This window comes from Pantherophis guttatus, chromosome 7, assembly GCF_059756535.1.
Source record: "Pantherophis guttatus breed Tessera chromosome 7, ASM5975653v1, whole genome shotgun sequence".
NCBI classification, from domain to species: Eukaryota; Metazoa; Chordata; class Lepidosauria; order Squamata; family Colubridae; genus Pantherophis; species Pantherophis guttatus.
Genome location: NC_142069.1, coordinates 77,385,245 through 77,406,830, shown reverse-complemented (window position 1 = coordinate 77,406,830; position 21,586 = coordinate 77,385,245). Strand labels below are relative to the sequence as shown.

Genomic DNA, 21,586 nt, shown 5'->3' with positions numbered 1-21,586 from the left:
AGAGGCATTTAAAAGAAAAAACCCTCTGCCGATCAGGCAACTCAGCTTGGATCGTCAGAGGCATTTAAAAGAAAAAAAGCCTCTGATGATCAAGCAACTCAGCTTGGATCGTCAGAGGCATTTAAAAGAAAAAAAGCCTCTGATGATCAAGCAACTCAGCTTGGATCGTCAGAGGCATTTAAAAGAAAAAAAGCCTCTGATGATCAGGCAACTCAGCTTGGATCGTCAGAGGCATTTATGCTCTTATTTATGGATCCAAGCTGATGATCCAAGACGATGCCTGACGAACCTCTTCACTGAAGAGGTTGTAGAAAAAATGGTTTTAAATTTTTTTTAAAAATTGGCCACGCCCACACAGTCACATTACCCCCCCACCAAGCCACACCCACAGAACCGGTAGTAACACATTTTAGATTTCACCACTGCCATCATGGTCCTATACCGTTCCAGACAAGTGGCTGTTCAGCCTCTTCTTAAAAGCCTCTGGTAATGAAGCATCCACAACTTTGGAAGGCAAGGGGTCCCACTGGTTAATTGTCCTCAGTGGTAGGATGTTTCTCCTCAATTCCAGGTTGCTTCTCTCCTTGATTAGTTTCCCTCCATTGTTTCTTGTCTTCCCTTCTGATGCTTTGGGAAATAAGTTGACCCCCTCATCTTTGTGGCAGCCCCTCAAATACTAGAAAAGGTGCTATCGTGTCACCTCTAGTCCTTCTTTTCTCTAGACTAGCCATCCCCAATTTCTCTGGCAAAATCTCGGCAAAATCTGCAAAAAATCCTGCAAAAAAAATGCCAAAAACTCTGGCATTCCTGGAAGGAATGTTCACTTGGCGAGGCTAATACCTCCCCTACATTTTAATCTTTGTGTTGAGCCTGTTGCAAGTTCTTTCCTTTTGTCCTGATTGTAATTTTTTAACCTTTTGCCCCGGTAAACTATGGGGAGATTGACTAGTGCGGAGGTTTGAGTCCCTTCTCACAAATTGAAGACTCAATACTGGCATGTATCTTTGCCGCTCTTCCTTCCCTATTCTCGCTTCCTGTTGTGTTTTATCTTTTAGATCATTATTTTCCGGACATGAAGGTCTCTTCCCTTCTTCCAACTGACTGAAAAAGCCCAGGTGGCTAAAGAGGAAGATTTAAAAATGCTTCAAATAAATAAACATCCTTCTATAAACATGCTTCTAAACTGAGAAGCAAGATATCTATAAAGATATCTGGAAGACAAACGTGGTCAGATGAAGACGAGGCTGATAGATTGAGTGATAGGTGCCCTGTTTAGGTTGTTCAACCTAAACCTTATCCTCAGGCTCATAATAAGATGAAATATAACCACTACTCTCAGGTTGGCTTAACTGCAAGGACAGAAAAAATCTTCATCTCCTAATACACAGCTTTGTTCTTTCGAATTTGAACCCCACGAGGGTATCTTTGTCCTTCAGGCTGCAGAAGACGCTCACTTCTTCTTATTTAGGCATCATGCATTCTGGAAGTTTCAATGGGGTGGGGGTTTCCACAATCTTTGCAATGTTAGAAGCATCGCTATTCATTTCCCAGTTCATTTCTCCCCCAACTTATGAGAAACTGGATGCTGATAAAAATGCCACTTTCGATTATTGTGGAAGAAATAAAATGCAAGTCCCGGGTCTTTTCTTCCACTTTACATTTGAATAAGTAGGCATTTGCTCTTACAGAGGAAATTAAATGCTAGCTTTTATGCAGGCTGAATAGAACTGTGTTATTTAGGGCAGCAGAAAAATCATATTATTCTATGCTACCAGGGGCACTTCTGCTTACCTGCTTTCTCTGCCTCTCTTTCTGTCTTCCCTGACTAAGGAAATCCTCATGTTATCCAATCATACCATGAAAAATACTGCTCAGGTTACTTTGTACTCAGCTGGGATTCAGCTGGCATTTGCTCCCTTGGACTTTGCAGATAGTCTGTGATTTTAGTCCTTAATGGTCACAGATTCTGTATCTATTGTGTGTCGTTTGTGTCTAAAGGTGAGTAAAAACCGGGGATGATCTCTATAGGGTATTTTCCCACCTAGGCTCTAAAGATTTTGCTAAGACTCCTTTGAACTTCAAAGCTTTAAGCTAATAGAGATGTCACACATTGAGGGCTTCGAAGGAGAAGCAGCTTGAATTTCATAATCAACCAGCTACAAGCCATCGCCTTTGAAGCAAAGCCAAGAACCCTTGGAGAAGCTTTTGGGCAACTTTCTCAGCTCAGCATATTTATCCCCTTTCTCCCCAAGTGTACCAGGAAAGATAGTTTACCATGCTTATTGTAAATCTGTTCTGGCTCATTTTCTGCTGTGGGCTATATAGATCTAAATATTATTACTCATGCTAAGTTTAATTCCTGGGCACTCCAGGAATTGCAGCAGAGTCCAGGGAGAGGGAAGTGGGCAGATCAGAATAACAGAATAAACAGAATAACAGAGTTATTGCTCAAGCAGGAGATCCTATACCCGTGATGGCGAATCTATGGCATGTGTGCCACAAGCGGCACGCATACCCATATCAGTGGGCACGCCAGCTCAGCTCTGGTGCACATGTGCATGCCGGCCACCTGATTTTCAGGCCTTTTGGGCCCACCAGAAGTAGGGAAACAGGCTGTTTCCTGCCTCCGGAGGGCCTGGGGAGATGGGGAAGGCTGTTTTCGCCCTCCCCAGATGCATAGAAAGGATCTGGAGCCAGGTGACAAAGAAAAATGGGCCTATCGGGCCATCGTGTGCCAGGAGTGGGTGGGAGGGAGAGTTGGGCGCACATGCGCAGGGTGAGGCACATAGAATTATGGGTGTGGGCACACGTGCGAACCTCCCCCCGCCTTTCTGGCACGCGATGGCAAAAAGGTTAGCCATCACTGTCCTATACCATTCCAGCAAGGGTGAAATGCTACTGATTCGCACCTGTTCAGGTGAACTGGTAGCGGCGGCAGCGGGTGGTTCGGAGAACTGGTAGTGGCGGCAGTGCGAGGCTCTGCCCACCTACCCGGTCATCATTACTTCCTGGTTTTAACCAGGAAGTAACCTGTTTTTTACCCTCTGTACATGCGCAGAAGGGTTTGTGCATGTGCAGAGGGTCCAAGCGCGCACTTGATGCACGCGCGGCACATGCACTTCCGAACCGGTAGGACAGATAAGTAGATTTCACCCCTGCGTTCCAGACAAATGGCTGTCCAACTGCTTAAAAATCTCCACTGATGGAGCACCCACAAATTCTAAAGGCAAGCTGTTCCACTGGTTAATTGTTCTCCTTAGTTCTAGGTTGCTTCTATCCTTGATTAGTTTCCATTCATTCTTTCTTGTCTTGCCTTCTGGTGCTTTGGAAAATAGGTTGACCTCCTCTTCTTGGAACACTGCTATCATGTCATCCCTAGTCCTTCTTTTCACTAGCCATACGCAATTCAGCAACCGTTCTTCATATGTTCCAACCTTCAGCCCCTTAATTATCTTTGTTGCTCTTCTCTGCACTCTTGGCAGAGTTTCAACATCTTTTTTACAACGTGGGGACCAAAACTGGATCCAATATTCCAAGCGTGGTCTTATCAAGGCATTCTAAAGAGGTACCAGCATTTCACGTGATCTTGAGTCTATCCCTCTGATAATGCAGCCTAGTATTGAGTTGGCTTTTTTTGGCAGCTTTATGACACCACTGGCTCACATTTACATTTTTGTTCACTAGGACACCTAGATCCCTCTCAGTTACTGCTGTTGAGCCAGGTACCACTTATTCTGTTCCCGTGGTTTTGTTTTTTTCTTGCCTAAGTGTAGAACCTCTTGCCTATGTTTAAAATCAAAATCAGCAAGGTGGCAAAGAGAGATTGTGATGTAAGTACTGACCCTTTTGAACATACAATGTGCAAGAGAAACATGAGTTGCATCACAACATTCTGTCTGCTGTCTGTCTTGCTGATTTTGGCCTATACTTCCCATGAATATTTCATGTCCATGTTATTTTCTTGACAATAATATAAAAGTACCATTGATGTCCTTTGAGCTCAGTGCTGATGATATTACCGTATTTTTCGGAGTATAAGAGACACTCCCCCCCCAAAAGAGGGTGAGAATTTGGGTGCGTCTTATACACCAAATGTAGCTCTGCCCACCCGCTGGCCTCCACGCGTCCTCTCAAACGGAGCTTTTGGACTTTTCGGAGGCTGCAAATGCAGCCTCTCAAACAGAGAGCCTCTCAAACAGCCTCCAAAAGCTCCATTTGAGAGGCTGCCTTTGCAAAGAGAAGCTCTTTTGCAAATGGAGCTTTTAGAGGCTACAAACGCAGCCTCTCAAACGGAGAGCCTCTCAAGCAGAATTTTTTTTTCTTATTTTCCTCCCCACCAAAATAAGGTGAATCTTATACTCTGAAAAGTACGGCACTTAGTTTGGTAAGAAAACAACTGCAAAAAACCCACCACGCTCAGAGAACACCACAGACCCCACAGTTCAGCCCTGAGTTACAAATATTCTATTATAATATTCTACTACAAATATTCTATCAGCCAAGCCTAAAGTATTGGTCTGGAATTACTACTCCGGGGTTACTGGGTGTTTTACATACAGGTCGTCCTCGGTTTATGACTATAATTGAGCCCCAAATTTCCATTGCTAAGATGTTAAATGAGTTTTGCCCCATTTTTCTAACTTTCATGCCATAGTTACTAAGTGAATCACTGCAGTTGTTAAGTTAGTAACAGAGTTATTATATATATGTGGCTTCCCTAGTTGTCAAGCATTGGAATTTTTATCATGTGCTGAAATTCAAATTTGTTTACTACCGGTTCTGTGGGCGTGGTTAGGTGGGCATGGTGTGGCTTGGTGGGCGTGGCTTGGTGGGCGTGGCAGGGGAAGGATACTGCAAAATCTCCATTCCCTCCCCACTCCTGGGGGAAGGATATTGCAAAATCTCCATTCCCACCCTACTCTGAGACCAGCCAGAGGTGATATTTGCCGGTTCTCCGAACTACTCAAAATTTCCGCTACCGGTTCTCTGAACTACTCAAAATCTCCAGAACCTGTCAGAACCTGCTGGATTTCACCTCTGACAGGGATGCATACATTTTTCACATAAGTGTGAAAAATAGCAACAGCGCTTAGATTTATATACCACTTCACAGTGCTTTGCAGTTGCAGCCCTCTCTAAACTGTTTACAGAGTCAGCATATGTGGGTCCTCATTTTACGACCTTGGAAGGATGGAAGACTGAGTCAACCTTCAAGTGTTCCTAAGTCACTTTTTTCAGTCCCATTGTACTGCTGAATGGTCAGCAAAGGAATGGTTGTAAGTCGAGGATTACCTGTATCAATATTTCCAGATCTGTACTCGTTTGCTTCCATGGCAAAAAAATGATTTTTGTGCTTTAAGACAAATATGGAAGCTGGAAGTTACATTCAGTAGGGCTAAGCCAGAAAACTCTCAGAGATTCAAGAGAAGTAGAACTTGGTGCTTGTAAGAAGAAAAAGAGAAGAAGAGTGCTATAAAATAGCCAGGCCGTCACATTAGCAACAAACATTCAAATATAAAAACTGCATGAAGCGAAAGAGAGAGTTTTCTGAAATACAGTGACTGAAAAGAAAATTTACAGCAGGGGGAGCTAGAAGACAAAGTCAAGTTTCCACAACTTTTATCCGTGTTTATCACTACAAATTTCCACCTTGGCTCTTGTTCAGCCTAACTAGATTATGTAAATGTCACTTAGGTAATGACCACTGGGATTACTGATAAATTTCTCTACGTGCCTTTTGGCTGATGAAAAAATGCCAACCTAATGTCCATTTTTTTAAATCCCTAGCCTTGCTGGTAAGTTTATTGTTTCTTTTTCTTTTTATCAAGGCAAGAGTGGTGAAAAATCAGCTCCACTTGTCTTTTGATTCTGCTTCTTGGTAAGATGCTGCAGTTGAGTGGATGGATCAAGTGGTTTTATGTACTGAAAGAGCATTGCAGATTTTAATAAATCATGTTAGCAGGAAAAGAGCTGAGGGTTGAGGCAGCTTATGGCATTGGGTAGAGAAAACTCCCAAGCCCTAACAAAGATTCAAGGCCAGTCAAGATCTGCTGGGAATTGGTGCGGTATCAAAAATACCTTCTTCTTTTTAGATGGAAAGATTCTGAAATAGTCACAGCAGAGGAGTGGCTGGGGAAGGTGATATAACTTGCAGAAATGGCAACGTTAACTTGCTTGATTAAGGAGAAGACAACGATTACCATATTTTTCGGACTATAAGACACACCAGAGTATAAGACGCACCAAGATTTCGAAGAGGCAAATAAGAAAAAAAAATAGTTTTTGGCCTCCGTGCATCTGGTTTTTGCCCTCCCCGGCCCCCAGGAGCATTCTGCAGGCCTCCCAAACCCTCTGTGAGTCCCGTTTTTGCAAAAAAACAGGCCCATTTTTGGCCTTCTGAACCCCTCACACATCCCATTTTTGCCTCCAGGCCTCCCAAATCCTCTGCCATCCTGTTTTTTGCAAAAAATGGGCCCCTTTTTGGCAAAAACAGGATGCATGGGGCAGGGTTTCGGGAGGCAAAAAATGGCCGTATTCGGTGTATAAGATGCACCGACATTTCCACCCTCTTTTAAGGGTGTGTGTGTGTGTGTGGCATCTTATACTCTGAAAACTACGTTACATTTATTAGTGACTGGAAACTCTGAGCTTTTTGCTAAAAATGCAAAATAAATGAATCCGTGACTTACAGATTGATAATTAGAAAGGGCAGAATAGAAGAATGGAAAGAAGAGGATTGCAACGTAAGAGGGAGGGCAGATGATAAATGCTTTTGTAACTGCTGTAGAGAAGATAAGAGATAGCTTTTAAAATACATTTTTCTTTTTCTCCAATTTCTTTTTTCACTTGTTTTATATCTTTCATTACTTTTATTATTATAAAAATGTTTAAATAAAACTTTATATTAAAAAGGTCTTCTTCATTTTTCACCACGCTCATTCAACTTCCTGGTTTCCAACCAGCAGTGAATTTGGGGTAAGTTTTCCTAGTAGGATGCAGGCAGAGGTGGGCTACTACTGATTCAGACCGGTAGTAGCGACCTGCCCGCCCCCCCTCCCTGCCCCGGCGCTATTCCGTCCTATATCGCTCTGCTTCGAAAGCCTATGCTCGTAGTCCTCAGTGAGGTGCTTCTGCTGAGCCTCCTTCTTGGTCAGCTGTTTTGCCAACTCTTTCTTCTGGTGGCTGCTTAGCTCCAACAACTGCTTCCTGTTGGGGCCCTAAGGAGCCCGGGCAGGCAGGCGAGGAGTGGCTGGGAGGGGAGGGGTGTGTAGAGGCCAGCGAGGTGCCCCTCGATGTGAGTGACATTGAGTTGGCGATGCCCACACAGTCACCTGACCACCTAGCCACGCCCACCCAGCCAGGCAGATCACATTAGTGGTCCGTGGGATTTTAAATTATGAATTTAGTGGTTCCTGAGGTCCAAAAGGTTGGTGATCCCTGTGCTAGACATTACATCCAAATACATTTGTTAAGATCAATCTATCCATCATATAAATGCATGCTGACTTTTGAATTATCCAAAATTGTTCCTCAAAAAATGTCATATAAAAACAGGAAATAGGGAGGAAGCAGGTATCTAATACTGTATATTATCAATTTCTTCTGATCTAACTATGGACTTCCTTTGACTAAAGGGCAAGGAGTTATTTTTTGAAGCATAGGATTGTGCAGAATACTTAGCTTGTAGTAGTTAGTATTTCATATATCAGCCTATTATATGCGATTTTTATTTAAACCAGAGAAATGTAAATTATTTTTGTGTATAAGGCTGAATATTTATCTATATAGACAATAATACATGCTGCATCTAATGAGAATAATTATAAGCAATCTAAACATATGTTCCTCTAAATGCTGAGTTGTTAAACTCGAAGTACTGTGATTTCTGTATATCTGTGGAAATTATGGTTTTCATTTGCCTTGCTGAGACTTTAGCTTTGAATATTGCTTTTAAATCATTCCACACTGCAGACTCCAAAATTATGGATGTTTATGCATTCATTTCCCTCCTGATTTGAATAATTGTGGTTACCAAGCAATGCTGTAGCCTTTACGTTAGTTACTCATTAGACATAAATGTAGCTGACTAGCAAATAGATTTGAAATTGATCTTAAACTTCATGTGGTATTTTAATAACAAGGAGAAAATATATGTACAGTAATTTTAAAGCACTCCTGCAAACAACTAGTTCCCTTGACTATTCTATTTCTTTTGGCAGAGCTGTATATGTGTAATATATGTTTCACATTTCCCAAGAAGAAAACCTATTTCTAGCAAGGCAGTCTACAATTGCAGTCATACTTGACGATTTCAATCTATGGTTCCCTTACCTAAAATTTCAACCTATGGTTCTCTTACCTAAAAGAAGCCACACTGGATTCAATGTGTTTAGTTCAAATTGCATCACACACACTTCTATCCTTACAATTTCTTACTTTCAATTGTATATACCCTAAGAACATTCAAGAAGCCAATGAATTAGTGTAATGCAGGGGTGGGTTCTAATTTTTTTTACTACTGGTTCTGTGGTCGTGGCTTATTTTGTGGGCGTGGTTTGATGTCATGTGACAATTGTTTAGGATTTAGCAGAGGTCTACCAGGCTTTTAACTGCTTGCAGAGCTGTACCGGTCTACCCATTTGTTCTTGGAGCACTCTGGTCTACCCATTTGTTTTTGGAGGCACCGGTCTACTCATTTGTTTTTGGAGGCACTGGTCTACTACCACACTGCCTTTTAACACTGATCAGCTGTAGGGCGGCCCTTGGAAGCCCCGCGGCAAGAGTTTAAACAGTTTTTTTCTTTCTAGCCAATCAGCTGGGACTTGGGAGGCAGCGAATAGATTGGAGGTGGGGCCAAATAAAAGTAAGAATAACGTGGGGGCGGGGGGCGGGAAGGCCCAGCTCCCGAACAAAGAGAACCGGTTTGGTGATGTCATATCGTCACCGCTACCGGCTCGGCCGAACCGGGCCGAACCAGGAGGAACCCACCACTGGTGTAATGCATGAATATGCCCAATTTACAAACTGGATGGAATCATGGAGATCGTGGAACAGGAAGTGGAATCAGAATTGGAATTAATAAAGTAAAACGCATTCCCCCCTCTCTCCCCCTCCCTCTCTCTCTCTCAAAATCAAAGCCTCACAAATCTCTATTCATAAATGCATACTCATATTTTCAAACATAAGTCAAGCTGCTTTCAAGTCAACTTCCATACTTGGTGACTTCATGGACATCCACATGAATGTTTTTGGGATAGCAGTATAGAAGTGTTTTGCCATTGTCTTCTTTTGGAATGTTATTTAAATTTCCTAATATACTCTGGAGGCATGGTAGCTCAGTGACTAAGACACTGAGCTTGTTGATCAAAAGGTTGGCGGTTCAGCGGTTCGAATCCCTAGTGCCACGTAACAGGGTGAGCTCCCATTACTTGTCCCAGCTTCGGCCAACCTAGCAGTTTGAAAGCACGTAAAAAATGCAAGTAGAAAAATAGGGACCACCTTTGGTGGGAAGGTAACAGCGTTCCATGCGCCTTTGGCATTTAGTCATGCTGGTCACATGACCATGGATACGTCTTCGGACAGCACTGGCTCTTCGGCTATGAAACGGAGATGAGCACTGCCCTCTAGAGTCAGGAACAACTAGCACATATGTGCGAGGGGAACCTTTACCTTTACTATACTCTACTGCTCTGGAACTACCTGATGTTCCTCCAACCAGGTACCAATGGGGTGCGACCTTGCTTGTTTTTCAATTCAGCCAAGGTGAATTGAATATTCATTCATTAATATATCTGCTCCAGATATATTAATGAATGGATGAGAAGAAGTCAGGGACAGAATGAAGAATGCAGTGGGAGTGCATGGAACAAAGTTGCCCCAGTACGTTACTTGCAGACCATGGCCATATCATCTGTACACCTTTACTAACTCGTAATCTGGCTTGTTTGGTTTTGAGTTGTTGTGTTGTGTGAATTAGCTACTTGTAGTGTGGGAAGCCCTCCCCCCCATGAATGAAATATTTTGGGGAATATTAAAAAGGCAAGATAGAATATTTCCCCTAAAGGAGAAATGAAAAAAAAAAAAACTTAAGGAAGGCAGAAACCAGCCCCAGCTTCCCTGCTCTAAGCAGAAACTGAGGAGGCTAACTTTTAGAAATGCAGATTTGGTAATCCATTCAGAAAGACTGGGTCAGGCAGAAACTCAGATAAGCAAGAAGCCAAAGGTTGAAATTAGCTCAGACAAACACCTAGGATTTGCATTCCCCCTTTTGCCTATAAAGCCAGCCATGACCCCTACATGACCCCATAGGAATCCAGAAGGTATAAAACCCACCCACTCTAAACTCCATTTTGTCAGCTGCCCCAGAATCGCATGTGGTTGGTGGTTCTGCTTCATCAATAAAGGGAACCTTTCTTTCCAATCAACCTCCAGCCTCCATTTTATTTATTTATTTATTTATTATATTTCTATACCGCCTTTCTCCCATAGGACTCAAGGCGGTGTACAGTCAAGAAAAATATAGACACACAAACATCATAAAATTGCTAATTAAAATTATTACTTAGTTTGGTCAATTAAATAAAACCCAGAATTAGATAACATTTAAAAAATCATTCACATGTTCGTATGTTTAGCCCCGCCTGTTGGAACATCAGGGTCTTGAGGGCACGGCGGAAAGCACGGAGATCAGGGATATTCCGTATCTCCGGGGGCAGTTCATTCCAAAGGGTTGGAGCCCTCACAGAGAAGGCCCTCCTCCTGGGAGTCGCCAGTTGGCATAATTTGACTGACGGTACCCTGAGTAGTCCCTCCCTGTGAGAACGAACTGGTTGGTGGGAGGCTATTGGTGGCAAAAGACGGTCTCGTAGGTACCCAGGTCCTAAGCCATGGAGCGCTTTAAAGGTGATAACTAATACCTTGAATCGCACCCGGAAGACCACCGGGAGCCAGTGCAGCTCGCGTAGGAGAGGTGTTACATGGGCGTAACGAGCTGCACCCATAATCACCCGCGCGGCTACATTCTGGACCAGTTGGAGCCTCCAGGTGCTTTTCAAGGGGAGCCCCATGTAGAGAGCATTACAGTAGTCCATACGGGAGGTAACTAGGGCATGAGTGACCGTGCACAAGGCGTCCCGATCCAGAAAGGGACGCAACTGGCGGATCAGGCAAACCTGATAAAAGGCACCCCTGGCCACAGCCGTCAAATGATCTTCTAAAGATAGCCGTGAATCCAGGAGGACACCCAAGTTGCGGGCCCTCTCTGTGGGGAACAAGATCTCATCCCCTATTGTCAGTGATGGTATCAGCTGACTATACCAGGACGCCGGAAGCCACAGCCACTCGGTCTTGGAGGGGTTGAGTCTGAGCTTGTTTCTCCCCATCCAGATCCGCATGGCCTCCAGGCAACGGGACATCACAGCAAGGGCATCATCGGGGTGGTCTGGGGTGGAGATGTATAGCTGTGTGTCATCAGCATACTGATGAACACTCACCCCGAAACCACGGATGATCTCGCGTAGCGGTTTTACATAAATGTTGAACAGAAGGGGTGAGAGGACTGACCCTTGCGGCACCCCAAAAATAAGGTGCCTCGAGGTCTACCTCTGCCCCGCTGCCAACACAAACTGCGAACGGTCAGAGAGGAAGGAGAACCACCGAAGCACGGTGCCCCCTATTCCTAACCCCTCCTTTCTCCAGGGTTGGACCTGGACCTGGATATTTCTTCCAACAGTAGCTTAGTTACAAAACTTGGCTTAACATGGTATGGAGCCCTGTCATAGCTTTGAACAAGAGAGGACAGTACACTGTGTATGCTGTTTTTGAGTTCCTGATTGAAAGAGGGATACAAATCTAATAAAAAAATACTCCAGCTTCTGGGGATTCCAGATGCATTGGGATTGTAACTCCCAGAAGGAGAAATTCTGGGATGAAAAGTGGCAACAGATCTGAAGGTCCCAGTTCGAGAAGGCTGGTTTTGAGTTGTGTGAAGTGGACCACTGAGTTCCAAGTGGATGAGGAAACTTGTAATAGGTATACCCTTCTCCCCTAGGTTTCCCTTCCTCAGTTTCACTAGGTAAGCTTCCCTTTAGTTCTTGATTCATTCTTCCCAACATAATACAACCTCAGTTTTCAAAAGATACATATTAAACAGCTGAACTGCCATTCAACTATTTAACAATTATGGAGTTGGATTTTATTTCATTTTCAGGAGAAAAGTTATTTGGTTAATTTTTATTCCCTGCAAGCTTTGAATGCCACTCTGTACTGGGTAGGGATAAATTTGTACAGGTAGTCCTCAACATACAACTATTTATCAGTTACAACGGCACTGAAAAAAATGACTTATAACCAATGGTGGGATTCAGCCAGTTCGCATCTATTCGGGAAAACCGGTTGTTAACTTTCTAAGCAGTTCGGAGAACCGGTTGTTGGAAGATATCTCCTTTTGGTTTTTTCCCACTTTACAGGGCTAATCCTGTAAGAAGGCAGGAAGGAAACATTCTGGTGGTGGTTTCTAGCCTAATCTTTAATGCCCTTACAGAAACTGCCTCTCTGTTTAACTCTTATTACATTGTAACAGCTAAGGTGAAGTGCCCATCGACGTGAATTGAGTTGGCCACGCCCACACGACCATGCCTACCCAGCTGGTCATTAGGGCAGGGAACCGGTTGTTAAATTATTTGAATCCCACCACTGCTTATAATCAGTCCTCACAATTACGACCGTGATCCCATTCCCATGATCACAAGATCAAAATTCGGGTACTTGGCATCTGGCATGTATTTATAAGAGTTGTAGCATCCCAGGGCACCTGATCGTCATTTGCAACGTTCTAAGTCAGCTTTCGACAAGCAAAGTCAACAGGTTGGGCCGGGTTCACTTAATGGCTACTTAATTCACTTAATTACCATTGCAAATCATTATACTACCACCACCACCATCTAAATTTATATCTCACCTTTATTTGTATCCTCATGGGTAATTTTGCTTTTCATTGTTTTGGAAAAGTGATTGATGTTGCATCAAGTGCAGAGGCTGACATTATGATTTCAGAGGAAATGTAGAGAATGGCTTATTGATGGCTGTAACAGAGAAACTATGCCTTTCTCTACTGGTGCGTGATTACAACACAAACATGTCCTGGCAATTTTCTTTTTTCTGCCAATCCCCATGAAATCCCCTTCATGTCATCTGCAGCCCAGAAGCGAAGCAGATCATCCTTAGCTGTTCCAATTATTATCGCAACATCATCCAAGGGCAACTTCGAGGTCTATAAATTCTCTTTTCTCACCCATTACCTAGGAGGGAAGTCAGGTGATTGCGTCATCTTGAAAGGCAAGCAATAAAGGCAGTGTTGTGGTCCACCAGTACCTTGCAGAGCTGGCAGCAGAGTCTGACAGTGAGGAGGCTGGGGAAGAACATGGGCCAGTCTTGGAGTCTGGGGAAGACCTGGACGAGGGCTCTGCATCGGAGGCAGAGAGGGGGCCAGGGCCATCTGGGAGTGATGCGCAGACTCCAGAGCCTCCAGAGTCAGACAGCAGAGAGGCAGAGGAACAGGAGAAGCCTGTATCTAGTGCGCGCATGCGCAGAGGTGCCAGAAGGCAAGAACAGTTAAAACAAAAGGGACGACTTGGGAGTAAGGCCTGGAGATGACTGGCCCCTCCCATAAGGCTTAAGAGGAGCAAAGGCACATGGGGACTTTGCAGGAAAGCAACGTCGTTCATTCTGTTCCTAGTCACCAACTCTGTTTGATTCTGGAATCCTTGTGACTTTGTCAAGTAGGTCTTTGGCAGAGTGTCAAGGGAGATAAAGGTTGGTGATTATCCCGAAGGACTTCTCCCAAAGGGCTTTTTGCAACTAATTGGGACTCAGCTGTGAATGAACATAATTCACAGCTGTTGGAATAAAAGAGGTTTTTGGCACTACTCGTGTGTTTTAATGACTCAGGAAGTCTAGATTACAAAAGGCAGGATATAGTTCTTTCCAGAGTGAAAGATGGCTAGATAACATTGTAATCCAGGGGTGTCAAACTCGCGTCGTCACGTGACATATCATGACTTTTTTCCCTTTGCTAAACTGGGTGTGGATGAGGGCGTGGCCAGGATGTGACACATCCGGCCTGCGGGCTGCGAGTTTGACACCCCTGTTGTAACCCAGCAGTAGAATAAAGCCTGTTGAGATACAGTAAGAACTTGAACAGATACAAGGACACACATAACATCTGCAGTATAATTTTATTTCCAGAAATATTTTCAATTTAAAAACAAAAAGTTGCATTTCAATCTTGAAACCAGCAAGACTGATAAATTCATCCCCATGGCAACATGGAGCTTCCTACCAAACATAGACATATTAAGAATACTGATTCTACTTTCAAACTAAGCTTTAAAAAGTCAGATAGAGTATGTCTTTGTACATTTACTAAGCACCAAACCCCAGCTAGTTTAATGGGGTTACTCTCAAATCAGCATTCATAGGATTGCATTCCATATACAGAGAAATTGCTTTATAATAAGACTTAATGCATTATAATAATACTTAATGCATTATCTGAAGCATGAATTGTGCTTTGTAACAATTAGAGGAAACAGAGTTGTTACTCCAATGTCTATATTTACCATGATTTCACAACTATGCTGGATAGTCTCATTTGTTTTCTGATTTTGAAAAGTCGCTTTTTTACAGCTATAACTAGGTTCTGGGTGACACAGAATGTTGCTGACAATATAAGGTCTGGTCAGCTACACGAATATGTTGATCAGTCTTAATAAAAGTGTCTATTAATATAATAATGTCCTCAACTCAGAAACCTATTTCAGCAGATTACCTCATGCTAACTTTATAATTGTAAAATTACCACACGTCAACCTTTAAGTAGCTTGGTTATTAAGTTTTTTTAATGTTACTGATTCTGTTACAAAACTTAATAATTGTAAATTTAGGATAGTCATACTTTTTGATCTGTTCCTATTCTTGGAACATTTTCTAGGAAGTATTTGTTACTACACAATTCATCTTTCTGCTGGCAAAAAAAAACCTTTTTGAAAAAAATTGATGGGATACCAATCAACATCAAAGCTATTCTATAACATGTTAGAGAACAGAGCAATTTTCTTTTAGTCAAGATAACATTAATGTTGACGGCATAGATCATCCTGATGAAGACCAGAAACTACAGTTAATAATTACAAACTTATCTGGGAAGCTCATGTAATCTATACGCATGGAAAATATGAATATTTATGGAATGTACATTGAACAAAAATGTTTCCAAAACCAGGCCTCCATTTCAGTAAAATTCCAGTCAAGCTGCATTGGGTATAAAGAAATATCCAACAGAGATATTTTATTCATTTAAATGGATGGAAAATAAGCTTTGGAGCTTTACCGTATAACCAAAGTTGGCAAAAGAAATAATGACATAATTTAGATACGAGTTATACAAATGTTTTTGATGGTAATAACTTAGTTGTCTAGTCATGTGTCTAGCAGCTAAATATAATATCAGCTGGACCATTTTCCAAGCAATTAATTTTGGGGTTGGGGACCCTGGAACAGTAACTAATGTATAGAGTTCAGGAGAAACATTTCATTGAAATAACTGGGTTGTTTCTGGGTGCTATACCACAAATTACTGAAAGAACTTATGGAAAATTGTAGAAATATCTTCACTGAGCAGTAGTTTATCATTATTGATGTATACGGTAATGGAGCAGTGACTTATTATCAAACATTACATTTATGTCAACTGGATATTATAGACATCTAAGAAAATACAAGGAATCCTGCAATTCTTACAATGAATTGTATACATTTAAATGGAAATTGGCTCCCACTGAATTCAACAGGATTTGCTTCCTTGTAAATGGACTGATGGTAAAATGGTGAACTGGAACATTCTCAAGAAAAGCACAGACATAGAAGAAAAAAGAAAGTTACACAAGTTCAAAGATAGCAAAACAAAGCAAAAGTTTGGTCCAAATAATACACAAAGTTTCTACAAAGGGTATGAATAGATTTTCATTATCTTTGCAAGCTTCTATGGAGAATTCCTATTTTTTTTTCTTTAAACACAAAGTCCCTGACTAAGAGAATGTATGATTATAGCAGTGGCAATAAAATTCCACAATATCATGTATCAATCCAGAGTATCAAAATAAATACAGCAACCCACCTGTTAAATTCTATATGAATTAAGTAATTTCTTTAATCAGCTATTAGACGCAGTCTAAACATTTATTGTTTGGTCATTACAAAATCATATAGAAGTGATACTAACACCTTCTGGCCAGTTTATTTATCAGCAAATAAGTCTAGTTTATTTACTAGACACAGTTCAGGCTAGAAATGTAGAATCAGTTGCTTTGCATGCAAGAAGAAACCTAGCATATCAGAAATTAATCTAGGTTTCTCTTTGATATGCTAGATATAAAAAACACTGTTTCGGAAGGGATTAATTTAAACATGCAATTGATTATACACATATACTATGAATTGGTAACATCCAGATTATTATTTTTTTCTTTTCAGAGAAAAAGTGAGCTCCTGTACAGTATAAATACTGTACTCATTTAAATAAATTCCAAAGAAATTTAACAATATCAAATTAAAAATTAAGTAGCCTACCAATTGGTAAAAGTAACAAGGCAGCTCTGTCTAATTACATTAGTAGTCTACGTGAAACAAGTTGCATTTTCAGCTATCCCTGAAAAAATGCATCAGCAAATGAATTCTGTCCCTTGATTCTATTGCAATGTTTCTAAAACTTGGCAATTTATGATGTGCGGACTTCATTTCCCAGAATTCCCTAGTCAGCATTCTGAAAGTGCCAAGTTTGAGAAAAACAACAACACTGTTCTATTGATTGCACAGAAAACCTTTGGTTGGGAAGAAACACTGGCTGGTATCCAAAAGCTGCTGCTCCATTCATGTAAGGGGAGAGGCAGAAGCAATTTAGGGAACCGTGAAAAAGGATGAAGGAAGAGGCAGGATAAAACATTCCAGATACTGTGTACAGAACTGTCCCAATTATAGGAGCATGGAAGTTCTGTGAGTCTTCTCTATGGAGTACCATACGCTTCTATCCTGCCCATTTTTGTTCCTGCATCATCTGAGGGGCTTATCCAGGGGTGGGATTCAGCCGGTTCAGGAGAACCGGATGTTAATTTTAATCTGGTTTGTTGAACTGGTTGTTGCAAGGACTGGCTGAACCCGCTCACCCCTCCCCTGCCCTCCCCAGTCTCCATGCAGCCCGTTTTGGATGCCAGTTAAGTGCAGGGCCTGCGCGGAGGTTCTGGGAAGACGAAAAACGGGCCTTAAAAGTTCCAGAAGTCCAGAAATGGGCCCATTATATGACATAATATATATAAGATGTTTGCTATTACTTGCAACCCAGAATGTGCATTTGGACTGCGTTGAGGTTGCTAATGCAAACTAGCTCGAACAATCAATGAGTGTATGGTCATTTCAGGAGAAAACAAGATTAATGATAGGATACTATCATATTTTAAATGTCTTTAAATCATACATCGTGATTCAAAATCGCTTTAAAAGAATAAAAAGTTTCATTAGCCTCTGCTGCAAGCAGAATGCACATTATTTGCATTATAATTCAAAACCATATATATTTGATTTTTTAAAATGCCCTCTTTATTACTTTGTAAGTAACTCAAGGGGGCAAACGTACATTATAATCCCTTCTCCTGACATCAACGGCAAAATTTGTACCAAATCTGCAGGCTTGCCTTTAACAACTTGCCATTCATCTAGTAGCCATAAGTAACAAAGAATTCTATACACATGAATGGATGAACATTCATGTAGGCAATTGAGCAGGTTGGAGAATTGTACATGCTTCCATTTCTCTTTCACCAATCCACTCTTGATACTATATTGGAAGAAGATAAAGAGAACTGTGCCTCTAGCTCAGGGGAGTCAAACTCACGTTGTCACGTGACGTATTGGGACTTCCCCCCTTTCGCTAAACCGGGTGTGGGCGTGGCCAGCACGCGACGCATCTGGCCCGCAGACTGTGAGTTTGACAGCCCTGCTCTACATTTTTAAGCCTAAATAATAATAAGCATCAGAAGAACTCAATTCGAATGAAGGGCAGCATCAATTAAAGAGCTGGCAACTGTGACTTCACATTGTTGTGAACAGACAATAGTCAATTGCAAAAGGCAACTTTGCTCAGAACAGCTTATAACCTGCGACAATATCTCTAACAACATCAAACATCCACATCTGCCTATCCCAGGTCCTTGGGAAGAAATAGATAGGTGGACAAAAATGCAAATTCAGTCTGAACATCTGGCTAACTGTGCGATGGACCATACTAATAATAATTTGATTTAAGAGAAGGACCATCCAGCTTAGAAACACAGCAGAGAAAACAGAATCGTTTCATAACAAAAGAAAGAAAATATAAGACAAAAATCTTCTTCACTGCCCTAGCATAAAATAATTTAAAATAATCCACTTTCTTTGAAGACATTAACTGAAAAGAAATCTATCTAAAATTAAAATTTGACTAGAAAAATAAAGTTTAAAAACATTTATTAACATGCCAGAAATGCTTGTCTTTGCTTTGCCTTTTTTTCCTTCATGTTCTTGCAGTGTTGGTTTAAATTAATTGTTCAGGTAAGTTGCTTGTAAGGTGATTCAGGTTTGTGATTCTTTTCTATTCCTCTTGCAAAGAGTTTAATTAATTGGCAGTGAACTCTGCAAATGTAAGAAATTGTAAAATCTTCACATGATAAAATTCTATCAATTCTAATCTGCCAGTCACAAAGAACAAAATCCTCTCAATTATTCATTTAAGAAGCTGTTCACAATGGCAGTTTGAGATAGCAAGTACAGCTATGTTTTGTGTTTTTTTCCTAGTATATTTTTTATTTGGAGAAATGCCATAATAAATAAATCATCAAGCCAAAATTAAGATCTCTTCACATATGTCTGTGTATCTATTATTGCCCTTTAGATTGTTTGAATTGGTCTCGAGCATCTCTACTCTAAGTAAAATATATGTTGGGTTCAGGTATATGTCAGATATAGAATTACTTGGGATTTTTCCTAGAATTTGTAAATTATAATATATATCTTACTGTATTATTTGAACCAAATCCATGGATGCAGGTTGCTCCCAACCCTGAGTCAGTAGCTTAAGTAGCTCAGTATTAGTCTTGCATTCTGTGAATTTATCTAATTTCCTTTCAACATTATTTACATCAGTGACGGTCACCAGATTCTGTAGTAAGTTGAACAAACCATCTTATTCTCTTTTTATCATGCACTGAGGACTCTGGCTGGGAAGACGATTTAAAAAACAAAAAAGATTTAACCTTTATTTCTGCACCTTAGTCATGGAAAACATTCTGCCTTCCTGGGAACTGCTATTGGAGGCAATAAATAGTCTGTTTAATAAAGTTCTGTTTAATAAAACCTGTTGACATTTTTTAGGTGAGAGGATTAAAACCTTTTTTTAGGAGTGCACAGCTATGCATATGTAACAAAAAAGAGAGAAAAAAACAAATCTCTATCTTTAGTGTCAATTTTTAAATCCCGTTAGGGAAAGGACTAATGTGCGAATTGCACTCTAATTTCTTTATATTTGTAGATTCATTTTTAAAAAGAAAGGCACTCACTTGACTTCAATAGTTGAACAATCCAGGGTCTCTCCATCACAGTTCCAGGTACTGCTGGGGGGGAGACAGCAGCAAGCTGGGTGGTCTCTACAGAACTGACCAAAGTGTTTTTTCCGCATACCCTGGTCATCATTGTCACCATCATCAAAATGCTTTGATGTAAAACGAAACTTTTTAATCCGATAAACCTCTACAAAGCTGAAATCAAACTGTAGAGAAATTGTAGGAAGCAAATTACAGCATTTGTTGCCTTAGAAATTGTCAAAAAGACATGTCAGTCTTCTGAGGGTTTTTTTTTTTTTGGTCTAAATAGCACTTAACTAAATTTTGTTTAAATGACTCTCAGCACTATAATGTAAAATACAGTTAGGTGTACTCAGACATTCAATAGGTTTAAGCATATCTAACTCTAGATTCTGAGAACTGTGCTATAAAATTCAATTTTCTTAATAACCTTTATCTGTAGAATAAACTATATGATACATACAAAACTATTTCTATAAATGAAGTAGATGAATTTTTTGCATTTGCTATCATTTTCATCTGAGCTACATTAAACTGCTTGAATGGCTCTATAGTAGAGGCAGTCCCCATGTTAAGAAAGAATAACTTGAAGAAACCCCTAGATACAAAATGGCTACCCTGTTACAAAATAGCAGATGGCTCACCTGTTAACAGTATTTTAAATGGTGAACACCTGACCAACAATGTGACACAATGCAAAATGGCAGATGGCGTTCTCCTCTCTTTGAGTTGATAAGCTGCTGAAGCTGTGCAATGCTTTCATCAGCATCATTAAAAAGAGCATCTGCTTTTAATGCAGTATGCAGGCTGTTTTCAGCAGTTCCCGAATGCACTCTGTGGCTTCAGTGGTTCGTTCTTCGTTGGCTCCAAGAAGGAGCACGCCATCCGCCATTTTGAATTGGATCACTTTGCCTACAGGGAAAGTGAGAGATTGAATTCCAGCAGGTTCTCAAGATGGTGAGAAATGAAATTCCAGTGCATTCTCCTTGCTGGATGTCTGTTTGCCACATAACTTAGTTTTAAGGTATAAAACGTAGTTATAAGTTTAAACTTTACAAGAAGCCTTGTAAACAATGTTGTTGCTTCTCTTTGATGCGAAGAAGTACAAGTACAGTAACCTGTTCCAACTTAAATACAAATTTGGGTTAAAAACAGTGGTGAAATCCTCTGTGGGTTGGCACCGGTTTGCTGCCCGTGCATGCATGCTGTGCGCCAAACGCACACTGCATGCGCGCATGCACACTGTGTGCCAAACACACATTGTGTGCGCATGCGCAATGCACTCGAAATGCACGCTGCACGCACGTGAATGCACAGTGCGCACCAAAATTTCCTGCTTTCTAGTGAATATAAATCGTGCGGCACAGCTGATCGTCGGAAATACCGGTACGGTATTTTTTTACTACTAGTTCGCCCGAACTGGTGCGAACCGGTAGCATTTCATCCCTGGTTAAAAACAGAATTAAGGAATGGAAGTGTTCATACTCTGTGGACTACCTGTTGAATGGGTATGTTACATAAAGGTAACTTTAGATTTGCTCTTCCTACAATTCTATGAACAATATTATGCCCCATTTTCCAGAAGAAAAGCTGTGAAATACAGTCTAATGCTATCCAGAGAACATTAAGGAAAGAGAAAGATACAATTATGAAAGCTTACTGCCATTTCTACTATTACTACCATTGGTTATTATTTCTAGAACCTGTCCTATTATAGATTCAATTTAATCTTGTAAATCTCAGCTTATTAATCATTCAACTGATGCTCCATCAATTCTTCACTAAATTACATAGAATAAATTCATAAATTGCTATGCAAACTACAGTCGTACATTGTTCCTTGTGACACAAAAAATCTGGATAAGGATAGTTACTTTCCCCTTGAATGGGTTCACTTTTTTCTACTTTTCTCTTATTAG

General features: G+C 41.0%; 1 protein-coding gene across 1 annotated transcript in view; it reads right to left on the bottom strand.

Moving 5' to 3' along the window:
• Positions 1-18,538: 18,538 nt before the first annotated feature.
• The window catches only part of CERK (ceramide kinase), a 36,120-nt gene continuing 33,072 nt past the window's right edge, over positions 18,539-21,586 (bottom strand). Inside the window, exons 12-13 of the mRNA XM_034442081.2 lie at positions 19,644-19,852; positions 18,539-18,720 (exon numbers count right to left, since the gene is read on the bottom strand). Coding sequence (XP_034297972.2) covers positions 18,636-18,720; positions 19,644-19,852 — 294 coding nt within the window. The 3' untranslated portion in view covers positions 18,539-18,635. The remainder of the gene's footprint in view (positions 18,721-19,643; positions 19,853-21,586) is intronic.